Here is an 18,239-nt window from a genome sequence, read left to right as displayed (position 1 = left end):
GCGTTAGGAAGGGCATCCAGCCGTAGAAACATTGCCAGATAAGACTGGAGCCTGGTGCAGCCTTCTGGCTTCCCAGATCCCCGGTCGAACCGTCCAACCCATGCTAGCATGGAGAACGGACGTTAAACGATGATGATGATGATGATGATGATGATATATATATATATATATTATATATATATATATATAATTATTAAAGTGACTAGATGCAATTTAAAACCAAAAGGCACAAATACAGACATCACTAAGAGTGACTTAGGGTGCAAGTCAGCACAAGCATTGCTAGAAATAAGAGTCAAAGTAACTCTTAGCCATGAACAGAGCATTTTCTGTTCAGCAGAACACTTTCTATTCACTGACATTGGAAATAGCCCCCACCCCCACGGTTAGACACGTTTCTGCCTCTCTATTTCTGTGTGACACTCTCATCATTTGACACCGGATCACCTCTTCCAGTGCACCCTCTGTTATAGCAAGACACCAGTTTCTGCCTCTCTGTCACACTGTAATCTTTCATCCCCTGACACAAGTTCCCTCCTCAAATGCTCCTCCTACCCTTCTCAGAATTACTTTGCCTTGTGAGTTACTTGGTGACCCTGCCAGTGCTGGTGCCACACAAAAAGCATCCAGTCCACACTGTAAAGTGGTTGGCATTTGGAAAGGCATCCAGCTGTAAATTTCATGCCAAAACTAACCCTGCCTGTGCTAGTGTCACGTAAAAAAGTACTGCGTCTACACTGCAGAGTGGTTGGTGTTAGGAAGGGCATCCAGCTGTAAAAACCCTCCCAAACAGACTCAGTAGCTTGGAGTAGTCTTCTATGTGGCTGGTGCCTGTCAGCTGTCCTACCCAAGCATGCACGGAAGAAGTACATTAAATGATGAAGATAATCAGTCAAGACTTGGCTTGGGTCGGGTTGGCTGTCTCAGTGCTCCTCATCATCTTGATCACATAGCAACAGAATAAATTGTCCAGTTGTGTCTGTTCTTACAATGTGGACTCGTTGCATTTTATTGTACCACTAGCACCAAAGATCTTGCTCCAAGCAGTGAAATTGACTAAAATCTTCCTCCCCCATGCATCCTCCTCACCTCCCCTGTATCAGTTCCTATTTGGTGATTGACTCCATTTCACTTCTCTGCAATAATACATTTCCAGCACATTTACATTGAGAAAGAGATATAAAAAAAGAAAGAAAAATTTTACAGGAATTGTGTAAACATTTCTTGAAATAGATTAATTTTTATAGGAAAATAGTTTCATTGAAGATAACAAATATTTTCCTATTGAACTGTTCATTTGTCATAAAAATAGGTGATGATGACGTTATGAACCATTTCAACAACGACAATGTTAATAATAATAACAACATAAATATAAAACAAAAAAAAATGTTGTGATGGGCACATTGTATTAATCATCGAATTTAATACATGAGACCGTTTTCCTGTGTACAGAAGAGATTTTCTTTATGTGTGATAAATGGTTAAGTCATTGATTTATCTTGATTTCCACAAGCCTGAATTGTCTTTGCTGTTCTGTTTTCATTTCAGGAATATTTTGACTAAGCTCTCTATTTTAGCCTTTTCAAAAGCTTTCTGATTGAAGAAAAAAAAAAAAAAAAAAGAAAAAAAAAAGAGAGAAGGAAAACAAGGTAAAAAAAAGGAGGGAAAAATACTGTTGTGATTGTTTGGTTACAGCAGTCTTCTATTTTCCTTAATTCAATACAAAGCTATTTTTGTTGTCCGTTTTCCTTTCTGGTTATTTGTTAAAGCTGTAATTGGGCAATTGTTAGTGAAACTATCTTGCCAGTGTTTTCTATTATTATATTTTATGAAGAAATGAATGGTTTAAGTAATGCATTCTTATCTAATAGTTTGGTTTGTGTTGGGAGAAAAATGCAGAGATTTCTTCAAAAGCAGATGGAAAAATTGGATTGGAGAACTGTTTGAGAGCAATGATGTATCACTTGAATAGCAGGTCTTTTATTAGTGTTCTGGTATAAACTTACCCGTATCAGCATTTTTATGTCCTCTGCTTTTCCGTGCAAGCAAGGGTTAGACAAAAGTTAGTGAAGAAATTTTCATAGGCGCAGGAGTGGCTGTGTGGTAAGTAGCTTGCTAACCAACCACATGGTTCCAGGTTCAGTCCCACTGCGTGGCATCTTGGGCAAGTGTCTTCTGCTATAGCCCCGGGCCGACCAATGCCTTGTGAGTGGATTTGGTAGACGGAAACTGAAAGAAGCCTGTCGTATATATGTATATATATATATGTATGTGTGTGTATGTGTTTGTGTGTCTGTGTTTGTCCCCCTAGCATTGCTTGACAACCGATGCTGGTGTGTTTATGTCCCCATCACTTAGCGGTTTGGCAAAAGAGACCGATAGAATAAGTACTGGGCTTACAAAGAATAAGTCCCGAGGTCGATTTGCTCGACTAAAGGCGGTGCTCCAGCATGGCCGCAGTCAAATGACTGAAACAAGTAAAAGAGTAAAGAGTATATCCAGATGCACTTCCTGTCAATAACCTTTACTTGTAAAGGTGCTTTTGTTTTTGTTCTACTGGTCTTCATACACGAAACTTCTGGCACCTTGGGCAAGGCAAATGACTTCTGTAATAGCTCTGGGCTGACCAAAGCCATGGAAGTAGACTTAGTTGATAGAAACTGGAAGAAGCTTGAGGACATGCATAGGCTTGTAAGAAATGAAGCTAGTATGCTCCACTGGATGTATAATGTCAATGTGAATGCAAGAGAGTGTGTAAACATCCTGAGAGAAAAGTTGGACATCAGAAGCATCAGATGTGGTGTGCAAGAGGCATGACTGCGCAAGAGGTATGGTCATGTGATATGTATGGATGAGGACAGCTGTGTGAAAAAGTGTTGCACTCTAATAGTGGAGGGAACCTGTGGAAGAGTTAGACCGAGGAAGACACGGGATGAGATGGTATTTGTTGATTTAGAGAAAGCCTTTGATAGAGTATCTTGATCTGTGATAAATTGGTCTCTGAGGAAGCTAGGGTTAGATGAATAGCTTGTAAAAAAAAGTACAGGCTGTGTATAGGGGTACTGTTAGTAAGGTAAGGGTACACTGATGAGTTTAGTTTAGTTCACCAAGGCTCTGTCCTCAGCCCTCTCCTATTCATCATGGTCCTCATGGTTAAGCATGATCTTCGAATGTTGGGCCTCACAGAAGCAATGACAAGTGACTGAGACCTTTAAAGATATGCCGTGCTTGAGAAGACCCATCAAACCAAGTGAGATCTGAGTCAAGGCCAGTGCCAGTGTAATGTAACGGGCCCGTTAAAAGCACCCTTCAATCATTGAGTGATATGCTGTGCTTGTGAAGTTCTGTTGAACCAAGTGAAATTGTAGTCATGGCTGATGCCAGTGCTGTCTGACTGGCACCTGTGCTGGTGGGACGTAAAAAGCATTGTTCAAGCATTAGGCCTCATAGAGGCAGTCACGTCAAGCCAAGTGAGATCGTAGTTGTGGCCAGTGTCAGTGTCCTGTAACTGACCAATTAAAAGCACCCTTCAAGTGTCAGGCAATATACTATGCTTGTGAAGAACCGTGTGAAATCATAGTTATGGCCAATTCTAGTGCAGTCTGACTGGCACCCATGCTGGTGGCATGTAAATAACACTGTTTGAGCATTGGGCTTCGTGGAGGCAGTGACAGGTGACCAAGACCTTTGGCGATAAACTGTGCTTGTGTAGACCTGTCAGGCCAAATGAGATCATAGTCGTGGCTGATGTGGATGTCAGCCCAATGGCACCCATGCTGGTGGCACTTAAAATACACACCTATAATCACCAAGTGGTTGGTGTTAAGAAGGGCGTCCGGCCAAATCAGATCAACCTTGCCGAATCAGGTCGGAACCTGGTGCAGCCCCCCCCGCCCCCACACCCACGGCTTACTAGTTTTCAGTCAAACTGTCCAACCCATGCTAGCATAGAAAGCAGATGTTAAATGATGACGATGACAACTCAAACAATTTTAAGCATTGTTGGCCTATGCTGTTAAATCAAAAGTTGCGAGTGAGCAAAAGTGGAGGCACCTTTGCTTGTCCTGCTAGAACTAGTAGCCAAGTTTCTCTCAAATTACACCCTGCTGCATTGGAAAAGGGATGGTGTCATGTCTTGACTGGCATTTGTCATGGATTAAAGTTAGGGAGGGTTGCACAGTGTCATCTGCTTCACTCTCTTGTCTCTTCCTGTCTGATTCCAGTGGCAGGACAAAGTCAAAACAACTGGAGATAGGTTGGGCTGCATTGGATGGCGGCAGCGTCCTTCATTTTCCTGTGCCCTGTTTATGCTTCACAATGCTTGTTGACCTGCCTTCCTGCCCATTGAACCAATCTGATAGTCTCCTCTGCAGTCTGCTGGTCAAATCTTCACATGCACATGTAGATATGCCCAAGCTCACCAAGAGTTTGAGGGTGGTCAGCTACCTTCATCAAGGTTTATCCAGCCTGTAGAACCCTTTGCCTGGAGTGTGGCTACTGTTGCATGCAGACAGCTTTAGGCAGCCACAGGTAAGAGCTCGGTGTCAAGTGAGGACCAAAACAGATGAACTACTCTGAAGAGCGCCACATGTTCCCCCAGCAGAGGTACTACTCCACCCAGATACCCCAAGCATTGGATGATATGTTGTTAGATACATTATTTGAAAATATAAAATGAGGTGGTCAAATTTGGAATACATTTAATTGTAGTTCTACTTGATGAAGGCTGATCAGAGTCTAAGCATCATCATCATCATTTAACGTCCGCTTTCCATACTAGCATGGGTTGGATGATTTGACTGAGGACTGGTGAACCAGATGACTGCACCAGGCTCCAATCTGATCTGGCAGAGTTTCTACAGCTGCATGCCCTTCTTAACGCCATGTGTTATGAGTATATTCTAGTGTTTTAGACTTTGCATGTTTTTCTCAGGAGTGGGGCTCAAGTTTGTTTTGCCTTTGCTTTATGAAGAAGAGGAAGGGAAAGTGTTGTAGGTTGCTTTTTCTGGTTGAATTCTAATCCCAGTTTTTACTGATGTAAATAACCCCTCACTAACTTACCACTCTAGAATTCTTTTGATTATATTTTGATTCCAAAAGAAGACATTTCATTGATCTTGTTTTGATTATTCTGAGCCGTGACAGTGTTCACAATTACTGAGTTTCTATTTCATACTTAAAACAATAAACAGCTTGTCTGATGATTAGCTTCGTTAATTTAATTTGTCAGAGTAACTGGGAGGATGTCAGTTTCATTTGTAGTCTTGTACAAATTGTTGTAAATATATAAACAATATCAAAGTAACTTTGTTATCCTAAATAGGAGGAAGTTACATGAGCAATAATTAATGAGGTCTCTTAAATGACTCTTAATAAGTGTTAATGTTTTCATAGCCAATCAAAATTTGAATGCTCTATAAACGAGTCTATCTTTGATGGATGTTGTTCTCACTTAACACCCATCAAAGCTAAGGGTAACTTGACTCTTTGTCTTTCAGTAGACACCTTATGAGTGGTTACTGTAACAAATATCAGGTAAAAGCTGTCGTGGAAGAATGGCTAGGTCCATCCGGCTTTAATGTCATTCACATAAAAGCAATCACTGAACAGAGGAGAAAGCACAAGGACATTACTATTGGTAATTTTGTAATTTCTTTAAGAGATAAGTCAGAAATTACGTGCCACTGTTTTTGAATAACCTTATGATGTGATTTAAGTTTCTGTACACTTAAAAATATTTCTTCCCCTCTCAGATCTTCCGACTGTTGCTTTCAGATCTACTTTGTATTGTTCTGTCAGTGGAATATTTCAGTTGAAAGACATCGACAGGAAACCGCATTTCAATGATGTTATAACAATATTGTTGTAGTTGCAGCATTTATGGTTCTTATACAAGAGAACAGCTGCACCACATAATGCAAAACGGCTTATTAGAAAAATATTGCTATGCTGAATATTATAATTGTGCTTACAATATGCATGTTAGCCCTTGCAGCGGCCGTTGTAGGTTTGAATGCTTTATTATTTTGTCGGTGGCATGAAAATACAGGTTTGCGTAATGTTGATATGCATCACTGATTCTGCAGTTACAGCACTTGCAGAACTGTTTACATGTCTAATATTTTAATGAAAATTTTTGGTGCTGCGCATATCGCTTGTCACTTTGGTTCCAAAAATTCTGGAACTTGGCAGATTACTGACACCGGGAACTATTAGGAATATTTATGCAGTTTAGTCTTCTCTCTCATGTCTTTTGTTATCTTTTGCTTAATAATTGGCAGACATTGGGCAGTGGTTATTAATTTTCCTGATATTAAAGAAATAAGAATAATAACAAAAAAACAAAACCACACACACACACACACACACCATAAAAACCTTACCAGGAAAATTTACTCGAATGTTGAGTTTTGAAGCTAGAGATTTCGGTGGTTAGTACTCTTACTCTTTTACTCTTTTACTTGTTTCAGTCATTTGACTGTGGCCATGCTGTAGCACCACCTTTAATCGAGCAACTCTTTGTAAGCCCAGTACTTAATCTATCGGTCTCTTTTGCCAAACCGCTAAGTGACGGGGACATAAACACACCAGCATCGGTTGTCAAGCAATGCTAGGGGGACAAACACACACACACAAACAAACGCACACACATATATATATACATATATACGACGGGCTTCTTTCAGTTTCCGTCTACCAAATCCACTCACAAGGCATTGGTCGGCCCGGGGCTATAGCAGAAGACACTTGCCCAAGGTGCCACGCAGTGGGACTGAACCCGGAACCATGTGGTTGGTTAGCAAGCTACTTACCACACAGCCTGTGTTAATTTTTCATAATCTTTTTACTAATATTCTAATAGCTATATGTGTATCACGTATAGAAGGCACATGGCTCAGTGAGTAGAGTGTCAGACTCACACTCTTGAGGCTGTGAGTTCGATTCCCAGACTGGGTTGCGTGTTATGTTCTTGAACAAAGACACTTTATTTCAAACCTTTTCCAGTTCACTCAGCTGTGGAAATGAGTTGTGAAATCACTGGTGCCAAACTATATTGATGTTTGCGATTCCTTTGGATAAAACATTGGTGGTGTGAAGAAGACTGATATGGATGGGTGACTTCTGGTCTTCCATAAAAAACAACCTTGCTTGGACTTGTGCCTCGGAAGGGAACTTTCTAGGTGCAATCCTGTGGTCATTCATGATTGAAGAGGGTCTCTGTGTCATATAATTTATGCAATACATCGATAATTGTTTATATATAATTGTTTAAAGTCTCCCTTGACCACAAGTGGCCTGAACTCTTTACATGAACACCACCCTGTACATAACTACATGTCCCCCTACATGGCCTTGCTTTTTGCTTTTTGAGCCAAAATTAATTAGCTTAACTAATTAACTTAATTATATACCTGCTGGTGCAGGTGTGGTACTGTGGTATGTAGTTTACTTCCTAACCATGTGGTTCCCGGTTCAATTACACTCTGTTGCATTTTGGGCAAGTATCTTTGGCTAAAGCCCTGGGCTGACCAAAGCCTTATGAGTGGATTTGGTTGACGGAAACTGAAAGAAGGTCATTGTGTGTGCGCCTGCGTGTCATCATTATCATCATCATCATCTTCATATTTGTTTAACATCTGCTTTCCATGCTGGCATGGGTTAGACGGTTTGACTGAGGTCTGGCAAGCCAGTGATCTGCACCAGGCTCCTATCTGATCTGGCAGAGTTTCTACAGCTGGATGCCCTTCCTAACGCCAACCACTCTGAGAATGTGGTGGGTGCTTTTTACCTACTGTGTATGCATGCGTAAATGTTTGTGTGTTGTTACTTCCGCCTTGCTTTGACTTTGTGGTGATAGCTGTAAATGTATGCCATCAGCATGAAGGCAGTGTCTTCCGTTTCCAGTATTCCAGGAAAACATGTCTGGGCACGGGGGGGAAATATTACTTTACTTGGAAATAGGTGAGGATAGGTGACAGGAAGGGCATCCAGCTGTAGAAAATACACCTTGACAAATTCCATCTGACCCATGCTCACATGGAAAAGTAGATGTTAAAACGACGATGATGATGATGATGTAATGGTAAGGTAGTTTCTTTCGATTGGAGCTAGTGTTTTTGTAACTAGATCCGTCTTTCTATTACTAACCGATCAACTAATGTAAGTGCAGAACTTGTTTTGTGTCAGGTAGACAAATTAGAAACATTTCTACCGCTAGAAGACATTGCCTGCATGCTAAGGACAAACATTTACAACTATCACACAAAATCATTTATTTAGGTAGTAAGATAACGTTTTCAGGCGGCACCGACGAAGATATTAAACTGAGAATAAGTAAGGCAAGGACCGTTTTTCACCTGTTAAAAAAAGGATGGAGCGCTAGAAGACATTGCCTGCATGCTAAGGACAAACATTTACAACTATCACACATGCTAAGGACAAACATTACAACTATCACACAAAATCATGTATTTAGGTAGTAAGATAACGTTTTCAGGCGGCACCGACGAAGATATTAAACTGAGAATAAGTAAGGCAAGGACCGTTTTTCACCTGTTAAAAAAAGGATGGAGCGCTAGAAGACATTGCCTGCATGCTAAGGACAAACATTTACAACTATCACACATGCTAAGGACAAACATTTACAACTATCACACAAAATCATGTATTTAGGTAGTAAGATAACGTTTTCAGGCGGCACCGACGAAGATATTAAACTGAGAATAAGTAAGGCAAGGACCGTTTTTCACCTGTTAAAAAAAGGATGGAGCGCAAGTGTAATTTCAATAAAGAACAAATTAAGAATTTTTAACACTAACGTAAAAGCGGTGTTATTGTAAGGGACTGAGACATGGCGAACAACAGTTAAGTCAAATAAGCAAATAGAATCATTCATCAACAGATGCTTGCGTAGTATACTTAAAATTAGATGGCCCGAACACATAAGCAATATGGAGCTATGGCAAAGAACAAATCAAGTTTCGATTAGGGAGCAAATATTTAAGAAAAAGGGGAAGTGGATTGGTAGCACAATTAGAAAAGATACACCAAATGTAGCGAAAAGTGCTTTATAGTGGAAACCAGATGGATATAGAAAGAAGGGTAGGCCTAAGAACTAGTGGTGTAGATCAACACAAAAGGAACTAGAGAAAAGGGGACATTCATGGCTGAGTATAAGTACAGAAGCCAAAAATTATGCGACATGGAATTCAACTATAAGTGGCCTATACTCTACGTTGGAGGGCTAAAGGCAGAAAAAAAAAAGACAAATTAAAACAAGCAGAGTTATCTACCTTGCACAGAGACACCACATGGTTGTTTTAGTTGTAAAGCTTGATTGAAATTCGGATAATGTGATCAGTTGTCCATCATTTTAACTTCATTGCTATCTACCATCCACATTATGTGATTCTGCTGGTGGCACCACAGAAGCTTGTATTAACTTACACCTATACTCTTTACTCTTTTACTTGTTTCAGTCATTTGACTGCAGCCATGCTGGAGCACCACCTTTAGTCGAGCAAATCGACACCGGGACTTATTCTTTGTAAGCCCAGTACTTATTCTATCGGTCTCTTTTGCCGAACTGCTAAGTGACGGGGATGTAAACACACCAGCATCGGTTGTCAAGCAATGCTAGGGGGACAAACACAGACACACAAACACACACACACATATATATATATATATATATATATATATATATACATATATACGACAGGCTTCTTTCAGTTTCCGTCTACCAAATCCACTCACAAGGCATTGGTTGGCCCGGGGCTATAGCAGAAGACACTTGCCCAAGGTGCCACACAGTGGGACTGAACCCAGAACCATGTTGTTGGTTAGCAAGCTACTTACCACACAGCCACTCCTACACCTAATATTATTATTTGTCTTCTTCCTTACTCTTCCTTTTATATACTTTCTTTTTAAATTATAAAAAAGAGGAAACACACACACACACACACAAAAAAAATGAAGAAAATAATCTTTGCCAGCTGGTTTGTTATTATTATGTTGCCATTGATTGATCTTTGGTTGTAATTATTTGAGACATGCAAAAGTCTGTCTTCAAATTAACTCGTCTTATTCTTCATTTCTGGACATTAGTTATAGCTCCTTATGGGGACATCAGATAGCGTGCAGTGGAAAAAGAAAAATAGGTTTCATAAATAAAATACAATATATATAAATAAAAAAAGAATGAAAAGCAAAAAAATTATCTCTTAGTATACAGATCCTTATCGTTCTAGAAACTTCTTTTGTTTAGAGTTTTGCGTTTTGTAATCTGATTGATTTAGCCATTGTTTCATGTGAATTTAGGAATATTGTGAAATTTGAGGGGGGAAACAAGATTGGCTTTTTACGATGAGTTTCATTTTACTTGAACATTTGATTGGTACTGAGTTGAGGAAAGTATGCCTAGTTAATGCTAGGTATTTCCAGGAAGGTATTATCATCAGCATCAGAGCATCAGTAATTTTACATCTGCCAGAATGGGTTGGATGTGACTACTTCACTTCTGGCAGTAGTAATTTTATGGTTAAATGCTTTTTTTTTTTTTGTTGCCAGCCCTCACTTGTTTTTCAAGCAAGGCACTTTATTCTGCTGCTCTTCACGCTTCAAGGTGTTGAATTGCCGGGGGTGGGGGTGGAGATATAAATTGATGTGACTGCTGTTCATGCAGTGTAAATGTGAAGACAAGCAGAGACAAATGCACACACACACTCTTTTACTCTTTTACTTGTTTCAGTCATTTGACTGTGGCCATGCTGGAGCACCGCCTTTAGTCGAACAAATCGATACCAGGATTTATTCTTTATAAGCCTAGTACTTATTTTATCATTCTCCTTTTGCTGAACTGCTAAGTTACAAGGACATAAACACATCAACATTGCATGGTGGTGGTTGTGGGGACAAACACGCATGCACCACAAACACGTGTATGTATATCATCATCATCGTCGTTTAACGTCCGTTCTCCATGCTAGCATGGGTTGGACGGTAATATATATATATATATATATACTAACAATATAATAAATAAATAAAATATATGCATATATACATACATATATGTACATACTTACATCTACATGTATATATATAAGCATATATATATATATGAGTACAGGACACCACAAATAAACGTAGAACACAACGAGAAATGAAAACATAAAATCAAACAAGGAAACGGACTTTTTTTAACAACGAAAAAACAGAGTACAAGACAACAATACAAGGAAAATTCCCCTTCATCAGCTGCCCCTGGTTCGACTCAATGCATGTGGCAGTTTTTGTATGCTCATGTCACACCAGTTCACTGCCATGTCTTTGAGGAAGCATTGAACCTCATCTTTTGCCTCATGGTCGTTGCTGAAGCACGTTCTGGCCAAATGTTCTTTCAACTTAGGGAACAGGTGGTAGTCAGTGGGTGCCAAGTCCGGGCTTTAAGGTGGGTTGCTGTTTATGGTCTTCTGTGAGCATTCATGGGGCCCATCTTGCGCACACCTTCTGATATTGGCAATTTTTCACTCAAAACCCTATGAATGGTGCTTTGGGAAACCTCAGGAACCAAAATGCAGAGGTCATTTAGAGAGATGAGATCCATTGATTTTCATGCAGAATTTGCTCAACTTTTGTGGAATAAGCTGCCGGATGAGATAGTGAAGATGCCGACGACCGCTCGGTTCAAAGTCTCCCTTGACCAGAAATGGCCTGAACTCTTTGCATGAACACCCTCCCTGTACATAACTCCATGTCCACCTACATGGCCTTGCTTTTTGCTTTTTGAGCCAAAAAAATTAACTTAACTTAACTTAACTAACTTTCGCGACTGTCTTGTTGGAAATTGATGGTCACCCACTTCTTTCTTCGTCATGAATTTCAGTACGATCAGCTGCAAATTCCCTACACCACTTGTGGACGTTTTTGACATCCATGCATGACTTGCCACATTCTTCTATTAATTAGCAAAGAATTTCAGTTGGTTTAATGCCTTTTGTATTCAAAAACCGAATATCTGCGCTAACTTCACACTTGGCAGTACTGTCAATGAGGAGATCCATCAGATGCGACTGCCAAGCTAAGACTGAGCATGGCAGGGAGGCGCATGCACGGGCAAGTGCAGGTACATGCACAACAAACACAACAGTGTTGCCAATAGCTGCATGCACAGTTTCCCTGCGTCCCCAACACTTCGGAGACCTTACATTTGGTATTATCCTTGTAGAAAGAACACCTGGATTTAAACTTAGAATTTTATTGGTATCTTTTGTTGAACTGCTAAGTTATGGAGACGTAAACACACCAACATCAGTTGTCAAGCAGTGATTGGGGACAAATGCAGAAACAAAGGCACACACACACACACAATAAGCTTCTTTCAGTTTCCATCTCCCAAATCTACTTGCAAGGTTTTTGTTGGACCAAGGCTATGGTAGAAGACAGTTGCCCAAGATGTCGTGCACTGAGACTGAACTCAGAACCATGTGGTTTGGAAGCAAACTTCTTATCACACAGCCACGGGCAACAATTGTCTTTTGAGAAGCAAGCTGCATGAAACATGGCTCCATTAAGAGGTGGGCTACACTACTAAAAAAAAATTCATGGTAATCTTTTGTTAGGCATGCCGTTCAGAAAGTCCCATGGACCGCAATTTGTCCGTGACTGCTCTACTCTGGCAAGCCTTCAAATCAGATCTCTTCTTTGAGAATACATTCCGCTCTTTCTGACCATTCTTGAAGGCCTTGTACAAGGGTCATGCATACTACCTTCCCTTCTGATTGGAAAAATAGAAGTAAAAAAAAAAAATGCAGGCGCAGGAGTGGCTGTGTGGTAAGTAGCTTGCTAACCAACCACATGGTTCTGGGTTCAGTCCCACTGCGTGGCACCTTGGGCAAGTGTCTTCTACTATAGCCTCGGGCCGACCAAAGCCTTGTGAGTGGATTTGGTAGACGGAAACTGAAAGAAGCCTGTCGTATATATGTATATATATGCGTGTGTGTATATGTTTGTGTGTCTGTGTTTGTCCCCCTAGCATTGCTTGACAACCGATGCTGGTGTGTTTACGTCCCCGTTACTTAGCGGTTCGGCAAAACAGACCGATAGAATAAGTCCCGGTGTCGATTTGCTCGACTAAAGGCGGTGCTCCAGCATGGCCGCAGTCAAATGACTGAAACAAGACATGCACAAGCTCTGTCTTTGCTACATGTGTCATTTAACCATAATCATCTTTACGCTTGTTTTTGCTCTTGATGTTACCTCTGGCCTGACAGCTCTCTCTCTACCCTTTTAAAAGTTTTCTTGCTCCATGTTTATCTCCATACACGACTTACAGCCGTGGCTGCACCCATTTTTATACATTCAACTTAAAGAAAATAAGCCTTAAAACCGAACATTCTAATTCCACTCAATTTTTCCCCCTCCATCTTCACTAATGCTATGACAAAATGATTTCTCCACTTGCTTTACACTTGCTTTATTTCCATCACCACCCCCACCCCGCACCCTCCACCGCCACCCCTCATCCTATCCTTCCTCCATCGTTGTAATTAATCCACTTCAAGATTTTTATCTCATTCCTATAATTTCTAATATTCTTTCAGAAATTACCACAAGGAATTAGATTACTGGTGTTGTTAACATGTGAAATTATTCTAATCCCACTGAGAATCTCTTCTGGGAATTTGATTCTTTCAAATGGATATTTTTTTTTTTACTCATAATAGGATTAATTATCATCTTCGTTCCTCTTCCTTCTCCCCCCCCAATCCTTGATCTCCCACCACCACCACTATGCCGCTATAGTTTTGCATGTCATTAACCGCAAACCGTATCCTTTTTTTATAGTTTAAAAAAAAAAATTTTGATCTCTTTCAACTGCAGTATGTCAGAGCAACTTCTTTCTTATATAAAAAAAAAATGTACTGACTTAATGTTTAAATTTTTTTGTTTGTTTTGCTTTTGACTTTGTGGTTTAGAGGGCTTGTTTACTTTGCATCCATGTGGTTCTAGGTTCAGTCTTACCATGCAACACCTTGGGCCTGTGCATTCTATCAAAGCTTTGAGTTGCTCTCTATGCAAAATTTTGAATATGAAATCTACGTGGAAACCTCTCGGATATAAATACCTACATATGTACACCACTCTCTCTCTCTCTCTCTCACTCACTCACATTGAATATTTTAGTTTCCCTATGTTGCTGCCCTGAAAAAATATCGTTAAAAAAAATAATCAAATTACCAGTCCCACTTCATAATTGGTTGGATAGCCCCATATTCAGGAGTATCTTAGCCAAAACAGGTTTCTGGCACAGGTACTCCTTATAGCAGGTTTTTTTCTGGTTTTGCCCCAACATAGCTACAGTCCACTAGCTGGGATCAATAAAAAAAATTGTCTTATTGCAAAGATAATTTTTCAAATTGTTTTTGGAATTCTGCTATTTCATTTGACTTCTTTCCTCATTATTTGAAGTAAGTTCTAGTGAAGTTTGAACTTACCGTGCTGAGACCCCCTTCGGTCATGACTGACCATGGGATTGCACCTAGAAAGTTACCCTCCCAGGCACAAGTCCAGGCAAGGTTGCTTATGGAAGATCAGCAGTCACCCATGCATACCGGCCTCCCCTCTCCACACCACCAGTGTTATCCAAGGGAAAGGCAAAGGGGCCGATACAGATTGGCACCTGTGATGTTGCAACTCATTTCTACAGCCGAGTGAACTGGAGCAACATGAAATAAAGTGTCTTGCTCAGGAACAGAACACGCAGCCCAATCTGGGATTCAAACTCACAGTCTCATGATTGTAAGCTCAGTGCTCTAACCACTGAGCCATGTGCCTTCACTTACAGTATGAAGCATTGAATTTAGAAACTTAACAATCTAGTCTGTGCACATGAGTTATTCACCTTCTGTATTTTATGTTAGTTTTCCCATGGGGACAGGAGTTGAATGACTATTGAGAGGTAGTATTTTCCAGCCATGTGCTTTTTCTCTCACCAACTCTTTTAGTTGCCTTCTGAAATGGTTGAGATGTAATATACCTTTTCTAAAAAGTAGGATACCGAAATTAAATATCTTTGTACCATATTTTCCATCATAAAAGTCAATATAGGCGCAGGAGTGGCTGTGTGGTAAGTAGCTTGCTAACCAACCACATGGTTCCGGGTTCAGTCCCACTGCGTGGCATCTTGGGCAAGTGTCTTCTGCTATAGCCCCGGGCTAACCAATGCCTTGTGAGTGGATTTGGTAGACGGAAACTGAAAGAAGCCTGTCGTATATATGTATATATATGTATATGTATGTTTGTGTATATGTTTGTGTGTCTGTGTTTGTCCCCCTAGCATTGTTTGACAACCGATGCTGGTATGCTTACGTCCCCGTTACTTAGCGGTTCGGCAAAAGACCCCGATAGAATAAGTACTGGGCTTACAAAGAATAAGTCCCGGGGTCGATTTCCTCGCCTAAAGGTGGTGCTCCAGCATGGCCGCAGTCAAATGACTGAAACAAGTAAAAGAGTAAAGAGTAAAGAGTAATAGTGTAAACACATGTAGTGTAAACATGTAGTATAAATCATCAAACATCGTCAGTCTCTTTCTGAATCCTGCTGCTTTTCACATGAAATGTTTGGTCTTCCAAAGTCTTCTTGGTGTATAAGTCAACCTACCTTTTATTGGCTGTAAATTTCGATCTGAAAATTTTAACTTGTATGCCTGAAAAATATGATGTATACAAGTAATAATAGCCAAGCAAAATATGTTTGGTTCTGTTAATTCTTCAGACAACTAGCTGTAGTCAATAATGGTTAGTAGCTTTTTAATCTAAAGTGCAATGAGGCATGCAGATAATATTGTCTGTGCGTATAATAACAAACAATTTTATTTGCATGCCTCATTGCTCTTTGGCTATTTTTCAGAGCTATACCAGTTAATGTTTTTAGGCAATTACCAATAACCTGTATCATAATTTTCCTCAAATGTTTCACATGACATCAGGTCATGTCTGTACCAGTGGTGGATCTGTGTGACACAGTATCTAGTGAGTCAACTTTGCCCCTGGGTCCTGTAAGTTTTAGCCACAGAACCATCATCTGGGGTCCTTGGTGTATACTGCAAGCGCTAGCCAGGGTGAACCTAGAATTAATGGTGACAAATGGGTTGCTCCGTATTCATGGGCTGGTGCCTTGTCACTAGATGCAGTTTTGTCCTGGATATTTGAGGAAATGCAATAAAAATATAACCTTTTTTTTTTTTGTCACCTTAGAGTACAATGGAAATATTCAAAGTGTAAAACAGCCTCAGCCAACCAACTGCTAGTGAAAATAAATCTGTCATCTTTTTGTTTGTCTTTGCTGTTTCTTGGTTTGTGTGTGTGTTTGTCCTCTGCTACCGCTTCAAAAACAGACTAAATAGAATGAGTAATCTTTAACAATTTCATTACCATATTTTTGTTGAAATACATCGCTTTTGTTTCAATTAATTTTGAAAATAATGAAGAATTTAATAAAATAACTTTGTCATTATTAAGATGGTATTTACTCTTTCTCTTTTACTCTCTTTTACTTGTTTCAGTCATTTGACTGTGGCCATGCTGGAGCACTGCCTTTAGTTGAGCACATCGACTCCAGGACTTATTCTTTGTAAGCCTAGTACTTATTCTGTCAGTCTCTTTTGCCGAACCACTCAGTTACAGGGACGTAAACACACCAGCATCGATTGTCAAGCAATGTTGGAGGGACAAACACAGACACACACACACACACACACATATATACGGGCTTCTTTCAGTTTCTGTCTACCAAATCCACACACAAAGCTTTGGTTGGCTCGAGGCTATAGTAGAAGACACTTGCCCAAGGTGTCGTGCAGTGGGACTGAACCAGGAACCATGTAGTTCGTAAGCAAGCTACTTGCCACACAGCCACTCCTATGCCTGTTTGGAAAAAATATTAACATGAAATTTTGATGGAAGGTTTTCTTTCAGATCCCTTCAAAAACAGGAAGTTTGTAAAGTTTGTATTATAGAATCAGGTTAGTCTTGGAAGGGTTGGTATCAAAAGGGTTAAGGTTAGTGGGACAGTAGGATCATTTTAGTTATTATAGAAAAGATGGAGGATGCACTCAACATATAAGTGGACTAAACAGCAGTTTAATAATGTATAATTTTGACTAAATCTTGTGAATTTCTTGATTATTTTGAAATTTAATTGAAACCCATAGACAGCAGGTCAGTTGTAGAAGGGTGTGAAGTGTTGTAATTGAGAATTGATACATCGAGATAAAATTTGTTATGTGTTGCTAACCAACCACATGGTTCCGGGTTCAGTCCCACTGCGTGGCATCTTGGGCAAGTGTTTTCTGCTATAGCCCCGGGGCGACCAATGCCTTGTGAGTGGATTTGGTAGACGGAAACTGAAAGAAGCCTGTCGTATATATGTATCATCATCATCATCATCATATATATATCATATATATATGATCATCATCATCATCATCATATATATATGTATATATATATATATATATAATGTATGCGTGCGTGTGTTTGTGTGTCTGTGTTTGTCCCCCTAGCATTGCTTGACAACCGATGCTGGTGTGTTTACGTCCCCGTCACTTAACGTTTCGGCAAAAGAGACTGATAGAATAAGTACTGGGCTTACAAAGAATAAGTCCCGGGGTCGATTTGCTCGACTAAAAGGTGGTGCTCCAGCATGGCCACAGTCAAATGACTGAAACAAGTAAAAGAGTAAAGAGTCACTGGCAGCAGTTAAAAAATGCTAGCCATCAAGAAAATTCTACACAAAGGCACATATACATTCCATATACATGTATGTTTAGCATATGTAAGTTGTCAAATGAAACTTGGTCAGACCATGCTCAATTCTCTGGTGCCTACGTGCTAGAAGTTGCAAGACAAACATTCATAATAAGACTCAAGACTCTGGAGAATGATTTTGATTTGAACTGATGTTGAGGTGGTGGTGGTGGTGATGGTGATACAAAATGTGATGGGGGAGAAAAAGAAAAGGAAAAAAAGTAAACATTTCAAAACTTCATGTCATACATATTAACTCCTTTATTGAGTCTTGTGCAAACTCTATAATATACATACACACACAAACACAAGTGGTCTTGTTCACACTCATACACACACACATACACATATACGTACATACATACACACATATATATATATATATATACGATATATATATATATATATATATATATATATATA

At 39.8% G+C, this 18,239-nt stretch overlaps 1 protein-coding gene across 2 annotated transcripts in view; it reads left to right on the top strand.

Annotated features, from left to right (window-relative positions):
• The window catches only part of LOC115232078 (probable ATP-dependent RNA helicase DDX49), a 700,146-nt gene that overhangs the window by 19,057 nt on the left and 662,850 nt on the right, over positions 1 to 18,239 (top strand). Inside the window, exon 2 of one of the 2 annotated variants that reach the window (XM_036511346.1) lies at positions 5,616 to 5,620. The exons of the other annotated variant lie outside the window; for it this stretch is intronic. Within the exon in view, the coding sequence (XP_036367239.1) occupies positions 5,616 to 5,620 (5 nt within the window). The remainder of the gene's footprint in view (positions 1 to 5,615; positions 5,621 to 18,239) is intronic. 2 annotated transcript variants of the gene reach the window in all.

This window comes from Octopus sinensis, linkage group LG2, assembly GCF_006345805.1.
Source record: "Octopus sinensis linkage group LG2, ASM634580v1, whole genome shotgun sequence".
Taxonomy (NCBI): domain Eukaryota; kingdom Metazoa; phylum Mollusca; class Cephalopoda; order Octopoda; family Octopodidae; genus Octopus; species Octopus sinensis.
Note: the sequence above shows the minus strand (reverse complement) of the source record. Positions and strands in the feature narration are given on the sequence as shown.